The sequence below is a fragment of the Tenrec ecaudatus genome, chromosome 1 (genome assembly GCF_050624435.1).
Source record: "Tenrec ecaudatus isolate mTenEca1 chromosome 1, mTenEca1.hap1, whole genome shotgun sequence".
In the NCBI taxonomy this organism is placed as follows: Eukaryota; Metazoa; Chordata; class Mammalia; order Afrosoricida; family Tenrecidae; genus Tenrec; species Tenrec ecaudatus.
The window spans coordinates 246,898,247-246,918,223 of NC_134530.1; the positions used below are offsets into that span (position 1 = coordinate 246,898,247).

Below are 19,977 nucleotides of genomic sequence, written 5' to 3' on the forward strand. Positions count from 1 at the left end.
TCCCATAGGATTTACAAGGCTATGTAAGGCCTGCTTCCTTTTGGAAGTAGGTTGCCAGCCTTTCCATGAAGGCACCTCTGGGTGGGTTTGAACCACCAAACTTCTAACTAGTTGTAGAGTGCTTATCCCTTTGTCCGACCAGGAACTCCTAAGTGATAGGAGAAAAATCTTACCAAAGCACATAATAGGACAAAGGACTAATTTCCGTCCTGCATTACCACCAGGACCCTCCTCCCTGTCGCCACCCCCATCTCCAGTAACACAAACCCACAGCCATCAAGTTGATTCCAACTCATAGCCATTCTATGTAGGGCTTCTGAAACGATAAATAATTATGAGAACAGATTGTTCTCTCTCGGAACTGCTGATGAGTTTGGACTACTGACCTTTTGGTTATTTTAAAGATTAGTCTACAACAAGCTCCTATGGGTCGATAATAACAACAAAGAACATTCTAATAACAAAAGAGTGAACAAGTATTGACCAGATAACTTACAGAAGATGAAATGCAAGATAGTCAAATCAGAAAAATGCATAATAAAATTTACTATCATTATATTGCCAAAAAATGTGCAAAAAATAAAAGATGGGCATTGGTTCTTTTTTTCCCCAATGGTCACTATTATTTTTATTCTTATTTATTTATTTTGCACTGTAATTGGTTCCTTTTTTAAAAAACATTTTATTAGGGGCTGATACAACTCTTATTACAATGTGTAAAGCACATTTGTACATTTATTGCCCTCATCATTCTCAAAACATTTGCTCTCCACTTAAGCCCCTGGCATCAGCTCCTCATTTTCCCCTCCCTCCCTGCTCCGTCTCCCTCATAAATCCTTGATAATTTATAAATTATTATTTTGTCATATCTTGCTCAGTCTGACGTCTCCCTTCACCCACTTTTCTGTTCTCCGTCCCCTAGGGAGAAGGTCACATGTAGATCCTTGTAATTAGTTCCCCCTTTCCAACCTAACTTCCCTCCACCCTCCCAGTATTGTCACTCTCACCACTGGTCCTGAAGGGATCATCCGCCCTGGATTCCCTGTGATTCCATTTCCTATCTGTACCAGTGCACATCCTCTGATCTAGCCGGATTTTTTTTTGTAAGGCAGAATTGGGATCATGATGGGGGGGAGGAACATTTAGGAATTAGAGGAAAGTTGTATTTTTCATCGTTGCTACATCACACCCTGACTGGCTCTTCTCCTCCCCGAGACCCTTCTGTAAGGGATGTCCAGTGGCCTGAAATGGGCTTTGAGTCTCCACTCCGCACGCCCCGCCTCATTTACTATAAGATTTTTTGTTCTGATGATGCCTGATACCTGATCCCTTCGACACTCCATGATCACAAAGGCTGATGTGCTTCTTTCATGTGGGCTTTGCTGTTTCTGAGCTAGATGGCCGCTTGTTTACCTTCAAGCCTTGTAAGACCCCAGATGCTACATCTTTTGATAGCCGGGCACCATCAGCTTTCTTCGCCACATTTGCTTCTGCACCCATTTGTCTTCAGTGATCGTATCATGGAGGTGAGCACAAAATGATATGATTTTTTGTTCTTTGATGCCTGATAACTGATTCCTTCAGCACCTCGTGATCATATAGGCTTGTGTGTGTGCTTCTTCCATGTGGGCTTTGTTGTTTCTGAGCTAGATGGTTCCTTGTTTATCTTTGAGTTTTTAAGACCCCAGACACTATATCTTTTGAGAGCCGGGCACCACTAGCTTTCTTCACCACATTTACTTATTCACCTGCTATGTCTTCAGCGGTTGAGTATCATAGAATGCCAATTTAATAGAAGAAAGTATTCCTGCAACATTTTTTTTAAACATACTGTTGGTGGACATATGCACCTTGAGGTTTTTTGTGTGGATAATATAGCATTATTTTTCAACATGTCTTACATTTGTACATATCTTTAATTCTGAAATTCAAAACTTTGTCTCACATTCTTCCACATGTATACAAAAATATGATACAAATTTTTACAATTCTGTTTGTAAGGGGAAATTACTAGAAACACTGTAAATGTCCATAATAGGAGAAATATTAAGTAAATTCTGCCTTAATCCAAACTTTAGAATATTAAGTTATAGTTACAGAAAATATTAAGTTATAGTTACAGAAAAATAAAGCTATAAGTACGTGGGAAATTGCTCAAAATAGAATGGTCATATTTGTTTGAAAACAGAAGTCTAAACTACTGAAGTTTTTAAATTACGCGGAAACTTCTAGAATGATAAACAATGAACAGTAAACTGCTCACAGTAGTATCTTCTAAGCCTTAGAGTCTAAGGAGAATAAGGGAGAGGAAAATAGAGTAAACTGTCTCTATCTGTCCTTTATTTGAATTTTTCACAAGTATGTATTCATGCATAGCTTAGATAATACAGAAAGAAGACATTCAATTTTAAATGTTTCCAGAGTCCCTTTTGGGTGAAAATGTTAAAACAGCAGAGTATGGAAACATGGTAGCAGATATCTGAGAGAGAGAACCTAGAAGTAAGGAGTGTTCTTCACACTGCTGCAGACTTGTCAGAGGCTGTGGTGTCTAGACATATGAAGACTCCAGAATTCGGATTCACCAGCTGAGAACTTAGGGAAAAAAAGGACCCAAACCAACTGCCACTGAGTTAATTCCAATGAATCTTGACCCTATACAATTTTTATAAGAGTGGACAGTTTCCCCTTCGTCCTGCAGAGTGGCTAGTAGGTCTGAAAAACCGGTCTTTCAGTTACCAGTCCAATACCTAACCCACAGCACCAATGAAGGGCTGTGGCCAAGTGAAGAGTCTTTTTCTGACCAAAAAAAGGGATGAGGTTGTTAAAGGAGTAAACCCTATAGTGCTTACAGCTGGGCTGGCAAACACAAGTACAGAGCTTTACTATGGATCCCACCTTAGGTCAGTGGTTCTCCACCTTCCTAATGCCGCGACCTTTTAATATGGTTCCTCATGTTATGGTGACCCCCCCCACCATAAAATTATTTCCGTTGCTACTTCATAACTGTCATTTTGCTACTGTTATGAATGAGGCGACTCCTGTCAAAGGGCTGTTGGACCCCCCAAAGGGGTCAGGACTCAGGTTGAGAACCGTTGCCTTAGATTGTGGAATATGATTATCTGCAAGGGAACTTGGAAGAAGAATCTCAGCCTCAGTCCCTAACACCACAATCAGAGAACTACTAAGAAGGAACTCCCGGGATGACAGCAATGACGACTGGACTGGATGAGAACACACAGTCACCATGATTTGAATTGTGCTTAGTACGAGACTTAATTTTTGGTTTTGTAATTTGGGGAAGCTTCTGGAAACTTTTAAAGAAATGAGACATTTAATAAATGTTACACAACCTAAGAAAACACACACACATTCATACAAAGAATAATTTTTGAAATGAAATCATGAACAATTTCCCAGATTTCTGAAATGTAACCAACCTCCTCATATATCTTATAATGGATTTATCTCATAGTTTTTGCTATCCAGAACGGTTATCTAAGTTGGCTTCTCTATGCTTCAAATTACTACATAACAGCACCCCCAATAACAACTGAATCTGTCTGCAATGAAATCTCTAAGACCTTTAACAAATATGACTGATGCAAACAGTATTTAATGTAGATGAATGTCAAATGTGAAAGTAAAGTGTCAGGGTATTATAGCTAATGATCAGACCTACTTTGAGTACAGAGTCCAACAGTGGAGCTAACAATTCAAGTGCTTAACTTCTAACCCAAAGGTTGACAGTTCAAACCTACCCAGAGGCAAGTAGGAAGACAGTCTTGACAAACTAATTTTGAAAGAGCAACCACTGAAAGCCCTATGGTGCACAGTAATACTTAGGACACACAGGGCTGCCATGAGTCAGAATCAACTGGGTGGCAACAGGTTTGTTTTAAATTTTGAATGCATGATGTCTTGGAAGAAACTATTCCCATTACCAAATACTCACTTGTATGTAAAATAATTATTCAAATACTTTGTAACCAAAATAATATACAGAGAAACAAAAATGTGGTAGACTAAAAAAAAAAAGAAAAACCAGAACTGTCACCTTTAAGTCATGATTTCAGAAGACTAACTTTAAAAGTTCCTCATGTAAAGAGTAGTCTCAGTGTTTCCCATGGGATGGCTTTATAAGTTCTTGATTTGGGACTCTGAAGGAAACCACTACTCTAGGACACTTACCTCTCGGTCCGATCTTCGAGGGCATAAGGCATCTACTTCATCAAAGAATATCACACAGGGGGCCGAGTTCTTGGCTCGCTGAAAAACTTGTCGCACAGCACGCTCACTCTCACCAACGTACTAAACATACACAGAGAGGAAAGAAAATGTGTCATGTTCAACTTTGCGATTCGGACCAATTAAAATATAGCCTTCAGTAAGGATTAAACCTCAACATAGAGAAAACAATCCTCAAAATTGGACCAATAAGTAACAGAATGATCAATGGAGAAAAAAATTGAAGTTGTTATAAACTTAATCTTATTTGCTTGTTTACTCAATGTCCATAGAAATTAAATGGTGGGTTACATTAAGCCTATCAGCTGCAAAACATCTCTTCAATATAAAGATGTCACTTTGGGGGCTAAGGTAAGACTGGACCAAGCCAGGGTGTTTTCAACTCTTCAATATACACGCAAAAGCTGGGCAATGAATAAGAAAGACCGTAGAACTGATGTGTTTGAATTATGGTATTGGGGAATAATGTTAAATAACAAACTAACTAAAGCATAGGTGCAACATGGAGCAGGGATTATATGTTTTTGTTTTTAATCTTTGTTTTTTCCCAAATTAGAATAGAACTTTCTTTTCCTCGCATCTGACCCGTATTTTCATTTGTACATTTACTCCTTCTCCTTCCCATACCTGAAATGCTTTTCTAGCTTTCCCTGTTGCCTTGTGGAGACCTGGGTGAGTTAAGGATTCAGTCCCACCCAAAACCCACCACCATGGCCGGAGAAGACACTGCAGCTGGAGGTGTAAGGGATGTTTATACTGCTTAATGAGAGGTGCTGAAGTCCATCCTCATCCATGATGGCCTCTCACTCATTGTCATCGGGTCAATGCTGACTCACACAGCGACCTCCCTGTGGGTTTCCATGACGATAATTGTTTCTGAGAGTAGAAAGCCCAGAGCTGCTGGTGATTTCAAACTGCTGACCATGTAGATTGCAGCCCAAAAGGTAACCATTATATCAGCAGGGCTCTTCATGATGGTCTAGTACAGCAATTCTCAACCTGTGGGTTGCGACCCCTTTGAGTGTCAAGTGGCCCTTTCACAGGGGTCATCCGATTCAAAACAGTAGCAAAATTACATTTATGAATTATCAACGGAAATAATTTTATGGTTGGGGGTTCACCACAACGTGATGAACTGTATTAAAGGGTTGTGGAATTAGGAAGGTTGATAACCACAGGTCTAGCCAGCCCATGGAATTCGAGACGTTATCAAAGCTACAGACAAGCGCCAAGCCCATCTTTGTGTGCTTGCATTCAGCTATGATGAACCAATGTATGTCAGATCAGTGGAGGCGCTGGGTGCGCAACACCAAATCAACCTGATTAAGGTTGACGACAATAAACTAGGGAAGTGGGCAGGCCTCTTTGTGCAAAACTCACAGAGAAGGAAAGCCCTGAAAAGTGGTTGGTTGCTGTTTTGTAGTAGTTAAGGATTACGGCAAAGAATGGTTACAATTGGAAAATATAAAAGCTTCTCTAAACTACCTCTAAACATTTCTCCTATCACATACTGAATTACCCAAATTAGAGAGTTCTGGAAAGTTGACAACTGAGTTACACATACAGAAGGGACTCTGCAGAAATTAGCACAAGAGTTGCTGAGAGGGAAATTCCACACTGACTGGTTGCATGAGGAGCATCATAAAAATAAGTAGGCACAGAGTCACAAGGTTTGGAGGAGCAGGGGACTTTTGGCTTATTACAGTGGAGGCCAGCCAGGTTCTAACCTTAGCCCCGCCACTGTCTCAGCCAGAGCAGGGACCGTTTGGAATTGGCACAAGGGCTTTACCTCAACACAGCCACAGCTTGGTGCCACCTCTGGACAGGGATTAAACCTCTCCAGGCCAACGTGCACATGGATCAGGGCTGAGCTATATTGTTTCTTTTATTTCCCTCTCTTCTGTCTTTGCCCCCACAGTATCAGCTGGCTTCGTTTTTTTGTCTTTTCTTTTTCTCTTCCCTTTTCTCTCACAGGCCATTGCCGACCTCCAGACCTCCCCCCTTAGCCCAAGGCATTACGCATGCCCTCTACCAGTTGCGAGAGCTAGACCCTCTGCAGCTTAACCTGAGGCTGGGGTAAACCAGTCCACCCTCCAACAGGGTATATTTCACCCAACTGCTTCTGGGAAAAATCTCGCCCACCTTCTTCCTGGGGAAATTCTACCCACCCAACCTCTGCAGAACATAACACGTGGCTGGGGAAATCCCACATAACTTCTTGGGGGGAAACCCTGCCTGTGTGGCTTTGGGAGCTCCTACTCGTCCTCTGTGGTCCCACGTGACTGAGGGAACGTCCTCCTGCCTGTCTTAGGCAGCTCAGCCAACACTTGCCAATGTTCCACACTGCTGCGGGAACCACTGCAGTGACCTACCTGACCAGGGAAATTCCGTCCCACATTCACTGTGCTCTATACCAAAGAGGGCAAACCTCCAGCTTTCTCTGGCACTTCCATTGCAGCAGGCACACCCACACGCCCTCTGAAGCACCCCAAGCTGCCATGGGCCACACCATCATGGCTTCTTGTGAGATCACTGAGTATAGCATCATCCTCATAGGTCCACAACAACCCAACAAGCGTCTTCTGAGAGGACCATTCAACTTGCCCTCCAAAGAACAGAATACTGGTTGACTAGGGAAAGAGTGCAGCCAAAGGAGGATAAAGAGATAGGCCAAATCCATAGTGAAATTAGCTGCAGGCAGTTCTAAGAAGCATTCCTACGAGTCTCCCAGAGAAAGTCCGTGTTCTTAGACTAGCTGGAAAATGGTACCTGGCTCCTCTAAAACAATGCAACGCAAACAGCAATCAGCCCTAACATCCTTAACGAGAAAAAAAACCAGGAGAAACAAAAGGCAATGAAAGGCGGTGTCCTGAACCTAACGACATGCACAGAAGAAGCAGGCACGGATCTGCCACAGAGAGAAATTTTGAGAATTCTGCTTGGTGTCATACAGGATATAAGGTAAACAATACAGAAAAAGGATGAAATGACAGAGGAGATAAAGACCATATACGAAGGGGAAATACAAGCGCATAGGGACGAGATAATAAAAAACAGTAGCAGACTCACCGACTTTGCAAATCGACTGGAAGAGGCAGAGAACCGCAACAATGACATAGAGGACAGTAAAGCAGACTTTAACAAATGCGAACAAAAATCGAATAAGATCATCAGAGAAGCTGAAGAAAACCTAAGAGCTATACTTGATGCTATGAAGAGGAATAACATCAGGATAATTGGATTATTGGAGGAACACACAACAAAGAAGTCACCTACAACAATAGTGAAAGAATTCGTGGAGGAAAACTTCCCCAGCTTAATGAACCATGCAGGAGGCTGAAAGAACACTAGCTAGACTGATTCCCAAAAAGAAGTCATCAAGGCAACATAATAGTTAAACTATCCAACTTTGAGGAAAAGGAGAAAATCATGAGAGCAGCTAGGGAAAAACAAGCAATCACATGTAAAGGTTCCCAAATAAGAATTTTCTCAGACCTATCAGCAGAAATTATGAAGAAGAGGAGAGAGTGGAGTAACATATTCCAAAAATTGAAGGAAAATAATGCAAACCCAAGAATACTCTATCTAGTCAAATAATTGATCAAGATAGATGGAAAAGTAAGAGTCTTCCCAGACAAGGAAAAACTCAAAGAATATATGTTACAAGAAGCCCAGCCCTACAAAAGATCCTTGACAACCCCGCATAGGCAGAACAGCACTCACGGAGCATAAATAAGAGACCACCACATAGAACAAACCCACCCAGAGAGAGAAAACAGTCCCCAAGATAGCATTGGCTTAAAAGTGGAAAGAAGTCAAGAATGAAACACACACACATGCATGTATGTGCGCACATATGTATAACACACTGATAAGAAAGGGAGGTAGGAAAACACCCAACACAAAAGGTATAGATGGCATCACAGAGTCCACGGATGGAGATAATAACCCTGAATACCAATGGACTGAACTTAGGCATTAAAAGGATGAGGCTAGTAGACTGGCTTAGAAAAACACAACCCATCAATCTGATGCCTATAGGAGACACATCTCAAGACTACAAACAACAAACAAACAAAAAGACTATAAACAAAAATAGGCTGAGAATCAAATGCTTGGGAAAAGCATACTAAGCAAATAGCAATTTTTTAAAAAGCAGAGGTTGCAATCTAATCCCAGATAAAATTGACTTCAAAGTGCAAACCATAAAAAGAGATAAGGAGGGACACTACATTATGCTCAAGGGAATGGTAGACAAAGAACCACTAAGCATTTAAAGCATATATTCCCTGAACAAGAAACCTGCTGAATACGCCTACCAACTGCTCCAAAAGATGAAAAAAGAAATCGTAGCCTCAACAATTATAGTAGGTGACTTCAGTACAGTGCTCTCTGAGAAAAATAGATAAGAGGGAAAGAAACTCAACAAAGAGACCTAAACACTACAATCAGACAATTTGACCTGATAAATATTTACAAAGCATTTCATCCAAAGACCAAGAAACTCACATTCTTTTCAGGCCCACATGGCACATATTTGAAGATAGACCACATGCTGGGGCATAAGGCGAATCTACATAAAATTAAGCACATTGATATCATACAGACCTCTCTTTCTGACCACTGGGCCATAAGGCTGGAAATCAACAAAAGGAAAATGAAGAAAACAAGGGCAAACAATTGGAGGATGAATAACTCTCTACTGCAAACGAAGTGTGTATTGGGCCAGATCAGAGATGAAATTAGGAAATTTCTAGAAACCAATGAAAATGAGCACATGATGTACCAAAACGTATGGGACACAGCAAAGGCAGTTATCAGAGGAAGTTTTATAGCAATTCATGCATGCCAGAAAAAGGAAGAAAGACATGTGATTGGTATGCTGGCATAAATATTACAAAAACTAAAGCAGAGTCAGCAGGACAATCCTACTAATAACAAAAGAAATAATAAAAATCAGGGCTGAGATTCAGGAGAGGGAAAATAAGAAAACTATGGGGGGGAGGGAATTAATGCTGCTAAAAGATGGTTCTTTGAAAGGATAAACAGAATTCACAGACCACTGGCAAACCTAACCAAAGAAAGGAAGGAACAAATTTCAAAAACATGGATGAGGGATGAAAGAAGGAACATTACAACAGACCCTAATGAAATCAAAAGGATTTTCATACAGTACTATGAAGGATTGTAATCCAAAGAATTCAACAACTTGGAAGACATGGACAAGTTCTTGGAAAAACAATCCTTCTCTAGACTATCCCCGATGGACATCAAGAATCTCAACAGACCCATAGGAATAGAAGAAATAGACAAGGTTAATCAAGGGATTACCAACAAATAAATCTCCTTGACTAGATGGCTTCACAGAAGAATTCTACCAAGCATCCAGGGAAGAACTGACACTAATCCTACATAAACCCTTCCGGAACATAGGAAAAAAAAAAAAAAAGAACATAGAAAAAACTTGTTCTATGAATCTAGTATAACTCTGATACCCAAACCAGGCAAGGATCCAACAAGAATTGAGAACTACAGACCAATATCCTAATGAATATTGATGCAAAAATCCTTAACAAAATACTGGCCAATAGAATACAAAAGTATATAAAACAAATTATTCACATTGACCAAGAGGGATTCATACCAGGGATGTGAGGATGTTTCAACATACAAAAGATCATTAGGATCATTCGCCACATTGACACAAAAAACTATAGGAATCATAAGATAATATCGATACACTCGAAAAATCATTCGACAACATCCAACACCCATTCCTGTTTAAGACACTCAATAAGATCAGAATGGAAGGAAAATTCCTCAAGATAATACAAGCTATATATGAAAAACCAACAGCCAACATGGTAGTCAACAGAGATGAATACAATCCCACTGAAAAAGGGAACCAGACAAGGATGCCCCTTATCTCCATTCTTATTTAACATAGTACTGGAGGTTTTAGCTAACAGCATAAGGCAAAGAAAAGATATCAAAGGTATTTGCCTGGAGAAGGAAGAGGTGAAATTATCATTATTCACAGATGTATGAATTTATATATGGAAAATCCATATGGCAGAGGGGTAGGATACAAGATCAACAAACAGAAGTCTATCGGACTGCTATACACATCGGACAAGAGGAGATCAAAAGGGTGGTACCCTTCACAATAGCCAAGCACAAATTGAAATAGTTAGGGATATACCTGACTAAAAGAACAAAGTGATTTATATGAGGAAAACTACAAAACACTATTACAAAAAACCAAGAGTGGCCTCAACAAATGGAAAAATATCCCATGGTCGTGGATTGTAAGACTCAATATAGTAAAGATGTCAGTTCTGCTCGAGGCATTCTATGTTCAATGCAATCCCAATACAATTACTCTCACATTTCTTCATAAGATTTGTAAGAGGCCCCCAATAAAATGATCAAGAACATATTTTGCCAAGAAATGTAGAGTTTTCATACATCCTAATGTAGTTATGTTTCCTTTTTAAAAAATTTTTTTATAATAGCCTTATTCTGAACTGACTTATCTTGAAATGGCAGGCAACTGTATTGGCAGGCTTCAATCTACAGTAAATATTATCAAGCCATTAAACATTTTCTTGCGATGTCATGACTTCACTGCTTCTTGGGAGCACCATGCCAGCACCATTAGTAGTACTTCATATGAATCCCCTGATATCATCCAGGTCTTACGGTACTGCAATAAACATGATGCAGAGTGTGGGAGAACTGAGAGATCCCTTTTTACTAAGATATGCTATTGACTGGAGAGCCAACTGCTCACGCAGATGATAAGAATCACACAGCATTAACAAAAAACAAATCTCCAGGTGTAAGTGGACCCCACGCAGTTCAATCCTATATTGTTAAAGGGTCAACTAGAGAGATGCTTGTTGCCAATGATTCAGGTTCAGTCAGTGACTGAACATAACAGAACAAAACTCTGCCTGGTCCTGTCTCACCCACATCATACAGTGCATAGAAAGGATAGACAGTGTACTTTTCAATGTATAAAAAAATTAAAGAAACTTCCATATACACAAAAACATATTTCATATAATACAGTAAAATTAATAATGGAAATATTTTATATGCAACCAGAAAAGCACATATTTGCTACTAAAAAGCATTGTACATATTTCATATGTTAATAGCATATACTTTATGGGATTGGTTTATTACTGGTTATATGTAAGTTGGATATCCATAACTCGGAAGACTGTCTATGTTGTATGACCTCACTCAAATAGTTAGTTGTTAGTTGTTACCCAGGGAGGGAGGACCTAGAGAGGAAACCTCTCTCTGGAATATAGTATTCATGTTTAGCATGATGAGAAAAATTGGAATCAATTTTGGTAATGGTTGAACAACTTCATGGATGTTTGATGCTGTACTATGAATGACCAGTACTTTTCCTAATCTAAAATAAAGGGTAAATGCACAAGAACTTACCATATTTAGTAGTTCAGGACCCTTGACAGATATAAAGTTTAGTCCAGACTCATTTGCCACAGCCTGGCAAAAAAAACAAAACAAAAATAAAGTAGCAAATTAGGCAAAGAATAAACAGTACTAAAAATAATTCATGACACTGCAAAAATGTTCTGTGGGTCTGATTCTGCTACCTCTCCTTTTTGTAATTTTCTTTTTCTTATTAGATGAAAAGGAGACAAATGGGAAAAAGTGGAATGGGTAAAGAAAAATCATGGAAAGTAAATGTTAACTTCAAACTTCCTAGGAGTTAATAATGCAAACTCTAAACCAAATGCAAATGACAGAAATGTTTCTATAATCATTTTGTTTACATAAATAATTTGATACACATTAAGCTCTAGTTTGGACTTTTGTGAAATCCTAATCTCTGTACTCAAGAAATGCTTTGAATGATGAAATAATCATTCATTTATTTATAAACAAGAATTCTAAAACTTCAGAAGCAGTCTTTCCTAAGGTCAATATTTAGGGATTAAAAAAAAATATTATTGAGCTGCATGGTTCAAATCCAAAGAGAAAACATAGATACATATGTAGAAGGGTCTATGAATGATTAGAAAGCTTCAGAAAGTTTGTGGGAAATTGAATTGAAGGATAATGGGATTTTCCATAAACTTCTTGAAGTCCACTCACATAATCCAAATGAAAAGATAGAAACTTCTGCATGGAATGAAGCGGAATTTCAAAATAATGAAGAAATACAATTCTTTCTTATTCTCTGACACCAAGAATCTAAATCTACACATTCACCATACTGTACATTGCCACAGGGATCTCACAGGTAACTTAAATCCAAACAGGACATCCAATTCTCTCTCTCAACTCCCTCCAAATCCAGACCCCTAAACCCTATCCCTCCACAACTCAGTAAATATTCAGTCACTCTGCTCAAATGGGTTTCCTTTGATCCCGCACCTTGCCATTCCATCCACATTCAGGTCATCTGCAAGTCCTATGAACACTACAGCTAAAATACACATCAGTCTGATACTCTTCTATTTCTTTCTACCACTACTCTCATCCAGACTACCATCATGTCTCGCCTGAACTCACGCAAAAACCTCCTGTTATCCTCTTATTTACTACTGCTTTCTTCCTTTAATCTAGTCTCCACATAGCAGTCATAGTATTCAATATAAAATGCCAGTCAGATCTGGAGGTGTTTAACTTCTCCTTCCTCAGACACATGGCTGGGTCCTTGGAATTCTTAAGAGAATTTGATGAAAGTTGTGAAGCCTATACTTAGAAACACTTCACAAATACGCAATATTCTGCCTGAGCTCACAGATCCAATGCAGCAGTGAAATTCATTTATGGAGTGAGAGGTAAGACTCTCTGCCCCAAATTCTCACAGGTACCTAAAATCTAACTACCCAGGAAACTACCGACTTGTTGGTAGTTTGCTAGGAGAGGTGAAAGATAAGGAAAAACTTGGATCTCTTAATATGGAATTCAAACTACACAAGCTACTTCCTGTGAAGAAGACTAATCAAAGGCAGAAGTAGCTAATTAACAAAGAAAAAAACCTCGTAAAGCAGTCTGGAAAATAAAGGCTCCCAGGAAAGGGAACAGCACATTAGCATGACACATTCTTCCTGGCTATGCTTTTGCAAGCGTGTACTCAAACAACGTAGCCTAATGACTATGTGGTTCTAATAAATCCTCTCCTTCACCTTTATTCCCAAACTCCTTGGCAACATGTTTTATCAGAGTACTGAAAGCATTAAGCAAGGAGACAATCCAAATCAAGTACAAAACCATATATATATGTATATATATGAAACATCCAAACTATAGATGTTTGATATTTACTAAGGAGTCACAAATTAGTAGGCTAATGCAGATGTATTGTTTATTAAAAATGCTATAAATTTTCATTCTTAAAAGTAATTAAATTTGTTTTTTCAATTGGCAAAGGTTAAGTAAATTGTAAGCAGAATATTACAGTCGGGAGGGTGGGAGAAGGAGTGGGAAAATGAGGAGCTGATATCAAGGGTTCAAGTAGAAAGGAAATGCTTTGAAAATGATGATGACAACATATATACAAGGATGCTTGGCACAATGTATGTATGTATGTATGGATTGTGATGAGAGCCCACGATAAAAACATTTTTTTTAAACATTTTATTAGGGGCTCATACAACTCTTATCACAATCCATACATATACATACATCAATTGTATAAAGCACATCTGTACATTCTTTGCCCCAGATAAAAACATTTAATAACAATTTTAAAAGAATATTATAGTCATAAAAATGATAGCTAATATGACATATACTGGGAAGATGCTTCTAACAAGCATGAGTCCAAAGAATGATCATTAAAAACAGAAATTTGAACATGTAAAAAGGAGAACATGCATAAAAAACAAAGTGTCCCAAAACATGACTAATATTTAAAAAGCCAAAACAAACTGATACTTGCCAATAGAACATATATTAATATATTGAGTGATTATAACTTATAAAGGAAACCACATAAGAATGCAACTTGAAATTTAGAAATACTGTATCTTTAACTATCAGATTTTCAAATATTTAAAGCAATCTTAATTCCCACCATTGATTCCGATATAGGGAAAAGATCCTCATACCCTGAGAAAGTATGAAAACTTATGGAGAGTCTTTGGAAGGCATTTTCAGTAAGATTTAAAAACATGCATTCCTCTTACTGAGAATTAGTTAGGAATTCATTCTAACAAATTATCAAAGTACAAAAACATATATATGTACACAAATGTCTAACACAGCATTGCTTTAATAGAGGATAAACTGCCTTCTGAGTCAATTCTAACTCATAGTAACATGACAGGATAGAGTAGAATTGCTCCATAGGGTTTCTAAATGGCTGTAATCTTTAAAGAAGCACGCTGCCTCATCTTGCTGCACTTGGACGTGCCTTTTGTAGTTTAACAGTTGTCTTTTGCTAAAATGAACTTCTTGTGAAAATTATGCATAAGATTTATTCACCAAAATATGTAAAGATAAATTTAACTCTACCTGAAGGTAAGAATAAATATATAGAGTTGAACTAACACCATACCTTTGCTAGGAGAGTTTTACCACAACCAGGAGGACCAGCAAGGAGCACTCCAGCTGGAGTCACTAATCCAAGAGCTTTAAACTGATCTGGGTTACGTACTGGTGCCTAGAAAGAAACAGTCCCACAGGACCCCATTAAAGGCGCCCATTTCACAATGAACACTCATATATATCCCTACATACATCATGTCCATACTTTGTACTGTGATCTTGAGGTTTGGCGATAAGAAAAGCGCAAGGCACAGAATGCTTATTTCAGTTCTAGGCATGAGATGCACGGTGATAAATAAAACAGTCCTTGTTTTCAAGGAATTTACACTTAAATGTTAACTACTGAAAATATTTTATACAAACAACTACACTCTTTCAACATTTTAAAAGTAGACACTTTCTAGAAAACCACCCAACTTCTAAGCTATGAGACTTTGGGGAAATGTCCTATGTTTAAAAATCCCAAGTACAGTATACATTCGAGTATAATATGACCCAATATTTGCCAAGGCACCTAATTTTACCACAAAAACTGCATTAAAAATGTGCTGAAAAACTCAGCTTATACTCAAGTATATATTGTAATAATGCCCTTCAGAGTCAAAGCCCTCAGATGCTTGAACCATAATCCCATTTGTATAGGTACACAACCATCAATTAATGAGCCATGAAATGACCAGTAAAGTAAAAATGTAAGAGTAAACGAAAATTCCCCCAACATTTCACAGGGGTTAAAACTGCTTTGCTTCTTCAGAGAGTAAGCTAGTTTAGAATATAGTTCTTAAGCCACTTGGTCACAGATAACCCCTAACTTTTTCTTTTTTTTTAACTCACTGCTATGCCCAGAAGACTAAGTCAAAAACATATTTCAAAGGAATGAGACGCCACATTTGCGGTTTAATGATCTAAGAGGACACTCTGAAGAAGGCATACAGCCAAGTCCCCTTAGGCATCTCTGGCTGACTGCCCATCACAGACGCCAATGACATGTAGCACACACTAACCAATATTGCCATGGTGAGCTCCTCTCGAATATCTTCCAGGGCACCAATATCTGCCCATGTCACATCAGGGACAGTGACAAAGCCTTCCCTTTTGGCAGAAGGCTGGACTGAGTCTAGCGCAACAATGAAATCATTCAGTTCGATGCACAGCCCTCTGAGCCGTTCTTCTGAGAGGGGGTCCTGGTCTCTTAGCAACCCCAGAAGCCTTTGCAATTCATCCTTAAAGAGAGAAAGTAAGGGGTCCAAAAGTGAAAAATCACAAATTCTGTGGAAAAAATAAACACACACACACACACACACACACACATTATTGGTGCACTATTGTCGTAAGCAAAAGTGAACTTCTATGTATTTTCTTCAATGAAAGGAGACTTATATCTATTTTATTAGTTAAGGATCCTCTGCTACAGTCAAAACACCCATCATATGCAAATATAGACAAATGGCTAATGTATACAATATGTGTACTGGGGGCAGTTAGGGTGAGTCAATCGCCAAATATTTATGTCAATGACTATTTTTTCCATTTATAAATAATCAAGAAGCCGCTGAGTTTTATAAAGCTACTCTGATAGAAGCCTATTTCATAATGGCTCCTAAGATGGTTTTATCAAATAAGTACGTAGTAGGCAATTTTTCTAGTACCACTGAATCTTGAACTTTAACAAAGGTTCTAAAATACAGTGGAAATCATTCACTGAAGATAGATTTCTTACTTTGTGAAGAATATAAATGTTAGGTGTAAAAAATGAGCACCTGAGTAGTTCCATTTACAAAATCCTACTCTATATGTGACAGCTGAGTTTGTTTAAACAGAATCATTGTAGCTCCAAGTAGGAGAGAAACAAATAATCTGAAAGCAAAAGACCTGGAGGCAAGGCTCTACTCTGGAAATTAGAAGCTGCATGGCTTTGGGCAAGTCCCACCCCTTGAGCTTAGTTTCTTCCAGGATATAATGGAGAAAGTAAAGCTATTTACCTTACAAAATGATGTGTGTGTGTGTGTGTGTGTGTGTGTGTAAACTTATAGAAGTTTCACTTGCAAACTGCGGTAGAATGAAATCTCTTCACATGGCTTCTCTGTTCATGTCTCTGTAACTCGCTGCAAATGGGACTATGAAAAAGGGTAGGTGAATCACCAGTAGAAGGGATTCGTCAGTTTTGGAAGCCATCCCCTGACTGTAACAGAGCTATCTCAGAAGCAGGTACAGAGAGCACCTTTGAGATCCCTTCTGGCAGAGACTGGGAGCAGAAGCCAGGGAAATGAGATCATGAGAAAGAGAAGTGGAGTGGCAAGTGAGCTTCTTGGCGGCAGAGGCCAAGGGCCCACGAGGCTGAGGGCCAGTGAAAGAGTGTTGACTGCTGCCCAAGGAGAGGCACTGCTGTGGATCAATGACTGCGTCCTTCACCTTTTCTGATTCTGCTTGTGCTAACCTGCTAACTTCCCTAATAACCCCCTGAATTGTACTGTCTGTGAGTGCGGTGCGGTATTAGAACAAAGTATAAGAAGGATGGAGAGTTGAGGCATGCCTGACCTCTGCCTTGTGGCAATTGGTCTTAGACTCCTGTGGAGATGGATTCTCTTTCTACTGAAGTCATAGGAAGTCAGATACGGCTCCCACGCCATGTACTAATACACTACACAAAACTATGGAAGCGTTAGTTTTTATGACTTATAAAGTCCCACCCAAATTTAACATTAATCTGAGAATGATAGACACCCTTCTCACATTCATAAACTGTCCTCCAGAATTATTTGCAGTTATCCGACTCTAACTGAAAGTTAGAAAACCTGGGATAATTAGTAAGGAAATACCATTACATGCCCAGCGCTCTAAAGGAGCTGCTCTAAACATTGTAAATGTTTTTAGGCTTTGCAGCCATTTGGTCGCTCTCTGCTGTAAGGTCTTGATTCTGCAGTTGAAATATAAAAGCAGAAATATGTAATATGCAAATTACTTATCATAGCTATGTTCCAATATAACTGTAATTCATAAAAACAGGCAGCACACCTTAGTTTAGAAGACCTCGTGCTCTAGTGGGTTATGCGTCGGGCTAGGAACTGCAAGGTCAGCAGTTCAAAACTGCCAGCCACTTTTCTCGGGATAAAGATGAGACTTTCTACACCTATGATTTATAGTCTTGGAAACTCACAGGGGCAGTTCAACTCTGACCTACAGGATTGCTATGAGTTAAAATCGAAACAATGGCAATGGATTTGGGTTGGTTTTATACCTTAGCTTGGCAAGTCTGCTCTACAATTTTGCACTCATTCTTAAATAGATTTGTTCAGAAGAAACTAAAAAAGGGGGGTGGGGACTTATAATGTTAAGCTTGTAAACTTTTAATAAACTGATGCTAAACAAATACTGATAATTACCATACAGAAAAAATGCCAATAAAACAAAATCATAAATCTCAACTATAATGACACTTGGATTGAGTGTAAGATGATACAAAAAAGGGCAATATGAAGATACCTGGAACACACCTGTGTCTTAGAAGTATGCACCGTTCCTGTTCTTGCTTCCTGGCTTCCTGCAGCAAGCAAACCTTCCGCCTCAGCATCTGGATTCTGCTGCTCCTGAAGCTTCATTAAGACCCTATTGACTGAACACATGGCTGCCTCTCGGCAGAGCGCCATCAGATCAGCCCCGACAAAGCCTGGCGTCAGGTGTGCTAACTGACGAAAATTAAACGTTTCAGGAAGCTTCAGTTTCCTGCACAAAGTCTGAAGTATTCTGTAGAAAAGAAAAGGGGAAGGGGGATTATGCCTAACATAGTCAGAGTAAAAACAAGTATTCCATCCATCCAGACCACATTACATTCACTTGTCACATTTCCCGAGAGTCTTCTTAGGCACACGTTTCTTACACTTTCTTTGGTTCTGCCACTCTTTGATAGTTCTGAGATTCTTGGTCAGGTATTTTGTAGACTGTCCCTTTATAAATATTTTTGTGATATTTGTCTTGTGACTAGACTGGGTTAATGTGTCTTTGGGCCAAAAAACACAGAGGTGTTTTCTCATCAAATCATCTCAGGATTTATTGTTGATGTGAACCTCATTACCTCATTGGAAACAGAGTTTGAAAGATGTTCTTCTTCAAGGTCTACTCACTTCCTCAAGTCATTTCTGTATTGGATTCTCGGGAGGGAGTCATTAAGTACAGCCAACACTGGAAGGCCATGGAGTTATACCACAAGGTTGGAGTAGCTACACAAATTGTTTGGAATTCTTCCACATAGATTTGTCTATGCTCACTTGTTTATTTATTCAATCCTTTTTTATACTAGTATGATTATCTGAAATCTTGAACACATTTATGAAGAAAGAGACTCCATGGAGAACCGTGGGAGCAAAGTCAAAATTAAATGTTTGTAGCGTGTTGTATTAATGAGAAGTAAGCACAGTTGCCTTGTGGAGCTCCAAAAATGAAGGAAGTACCGGCTCCGAAGTCCTACACCCAGACAGTAGGACAAGGCACAGAGCTGAAAACAAGAATTGCTCAGAAGACGGTGTACGAAATATGAGGCCACCACCTATTTCCACTCTTCCAGCCCAGAAGATACTAGAAATTTACTCTCTGATGTAATTAAAATGGGGGAGGGAACCTCTGCTTGTCCAAAAATCCTAACATCAACTCTGTCAAGAAAACAGGTCAGTCTGTGCACAGTACAGGCCCCATTTTTGACCAGGAGGTACATTTAAAACCCTGTGGTGCTGTCTACAGATTATTTCCTGGAAGATGTGGATTGATCCAATAAAAAGAATTAACAGAAATTGACATGTGAAATTTTGTAGATTCGATGTTATCTATTAATGTGACTGATTTACAGTGGCACCCGACCTTCAATAAGTTACTCTCCCCGCACAAGCTGGTTAGTTTCGTTCTTAAACCACATATCCCTGGATGCGACGACTGCCATTTGAGGAAAGCCTCCATATGCAGCAGTAATGTTCATGGTACAAACATGAAACGCACTTGGCTGCTGACCAACAGGTTGACAGGACAAGCCTCTTGGGTGCCTCAGAAGAAAGGGCTGGCAACCCACTCCCCAAAACTCAGTGACCAAAAACCCCTGGAGCACAGGGCTACTGATATACCTGGAGTTAGCATGAGTTGGCACCAACTCAATGACAACTAGTAGCAATGTCAGTTTATGAATAATAGCTCACAATTACAAAGATT

The 19,977-nt window shown here is 39.2% G+C and overlaps 1 protein-coding gene across 2 annotated transcripts in view; it reads right to left on the reverse strand.

The window, feature by feature from the left end:
* The window catches only part of NVL (nuclear VCP like), a 157,360-nt gene that overhangs the window by 59,889 nt on the left and 77,494 nt on the right, over positions 1 to 19,977 (reverse strand). For both annotated transcript variants that reach the window (XM_075530690.1, XM_075530682.1), the window contains exons 13-17: positions 18,279 to 18,528; positions 15,789 to 16,007; positions 14,795 to 14,899; positions 11,707 to 11,769; positions 4,189 to 4,308 (exon numbers count right to left, since the gene is read on the reverse strand). In XM_075530690.1, the coding sequence (XP_075386805.1) occupies positions 4,189 to 4,308; positions 11,707 to 11,769; positions 14,795 to 14,899; positions 15,789 to 16,007; positions 18,279 to 18,528 (757 nt within the window). The remainder of the gene's footprint in view (positions 1 to 4,188; positions 4,309 to 11,706; positions 11,770 to 14,794; positions 14,900 to 15,788; positions 16,008 to 18,278; positions 18,529 to 19,977) is intronic.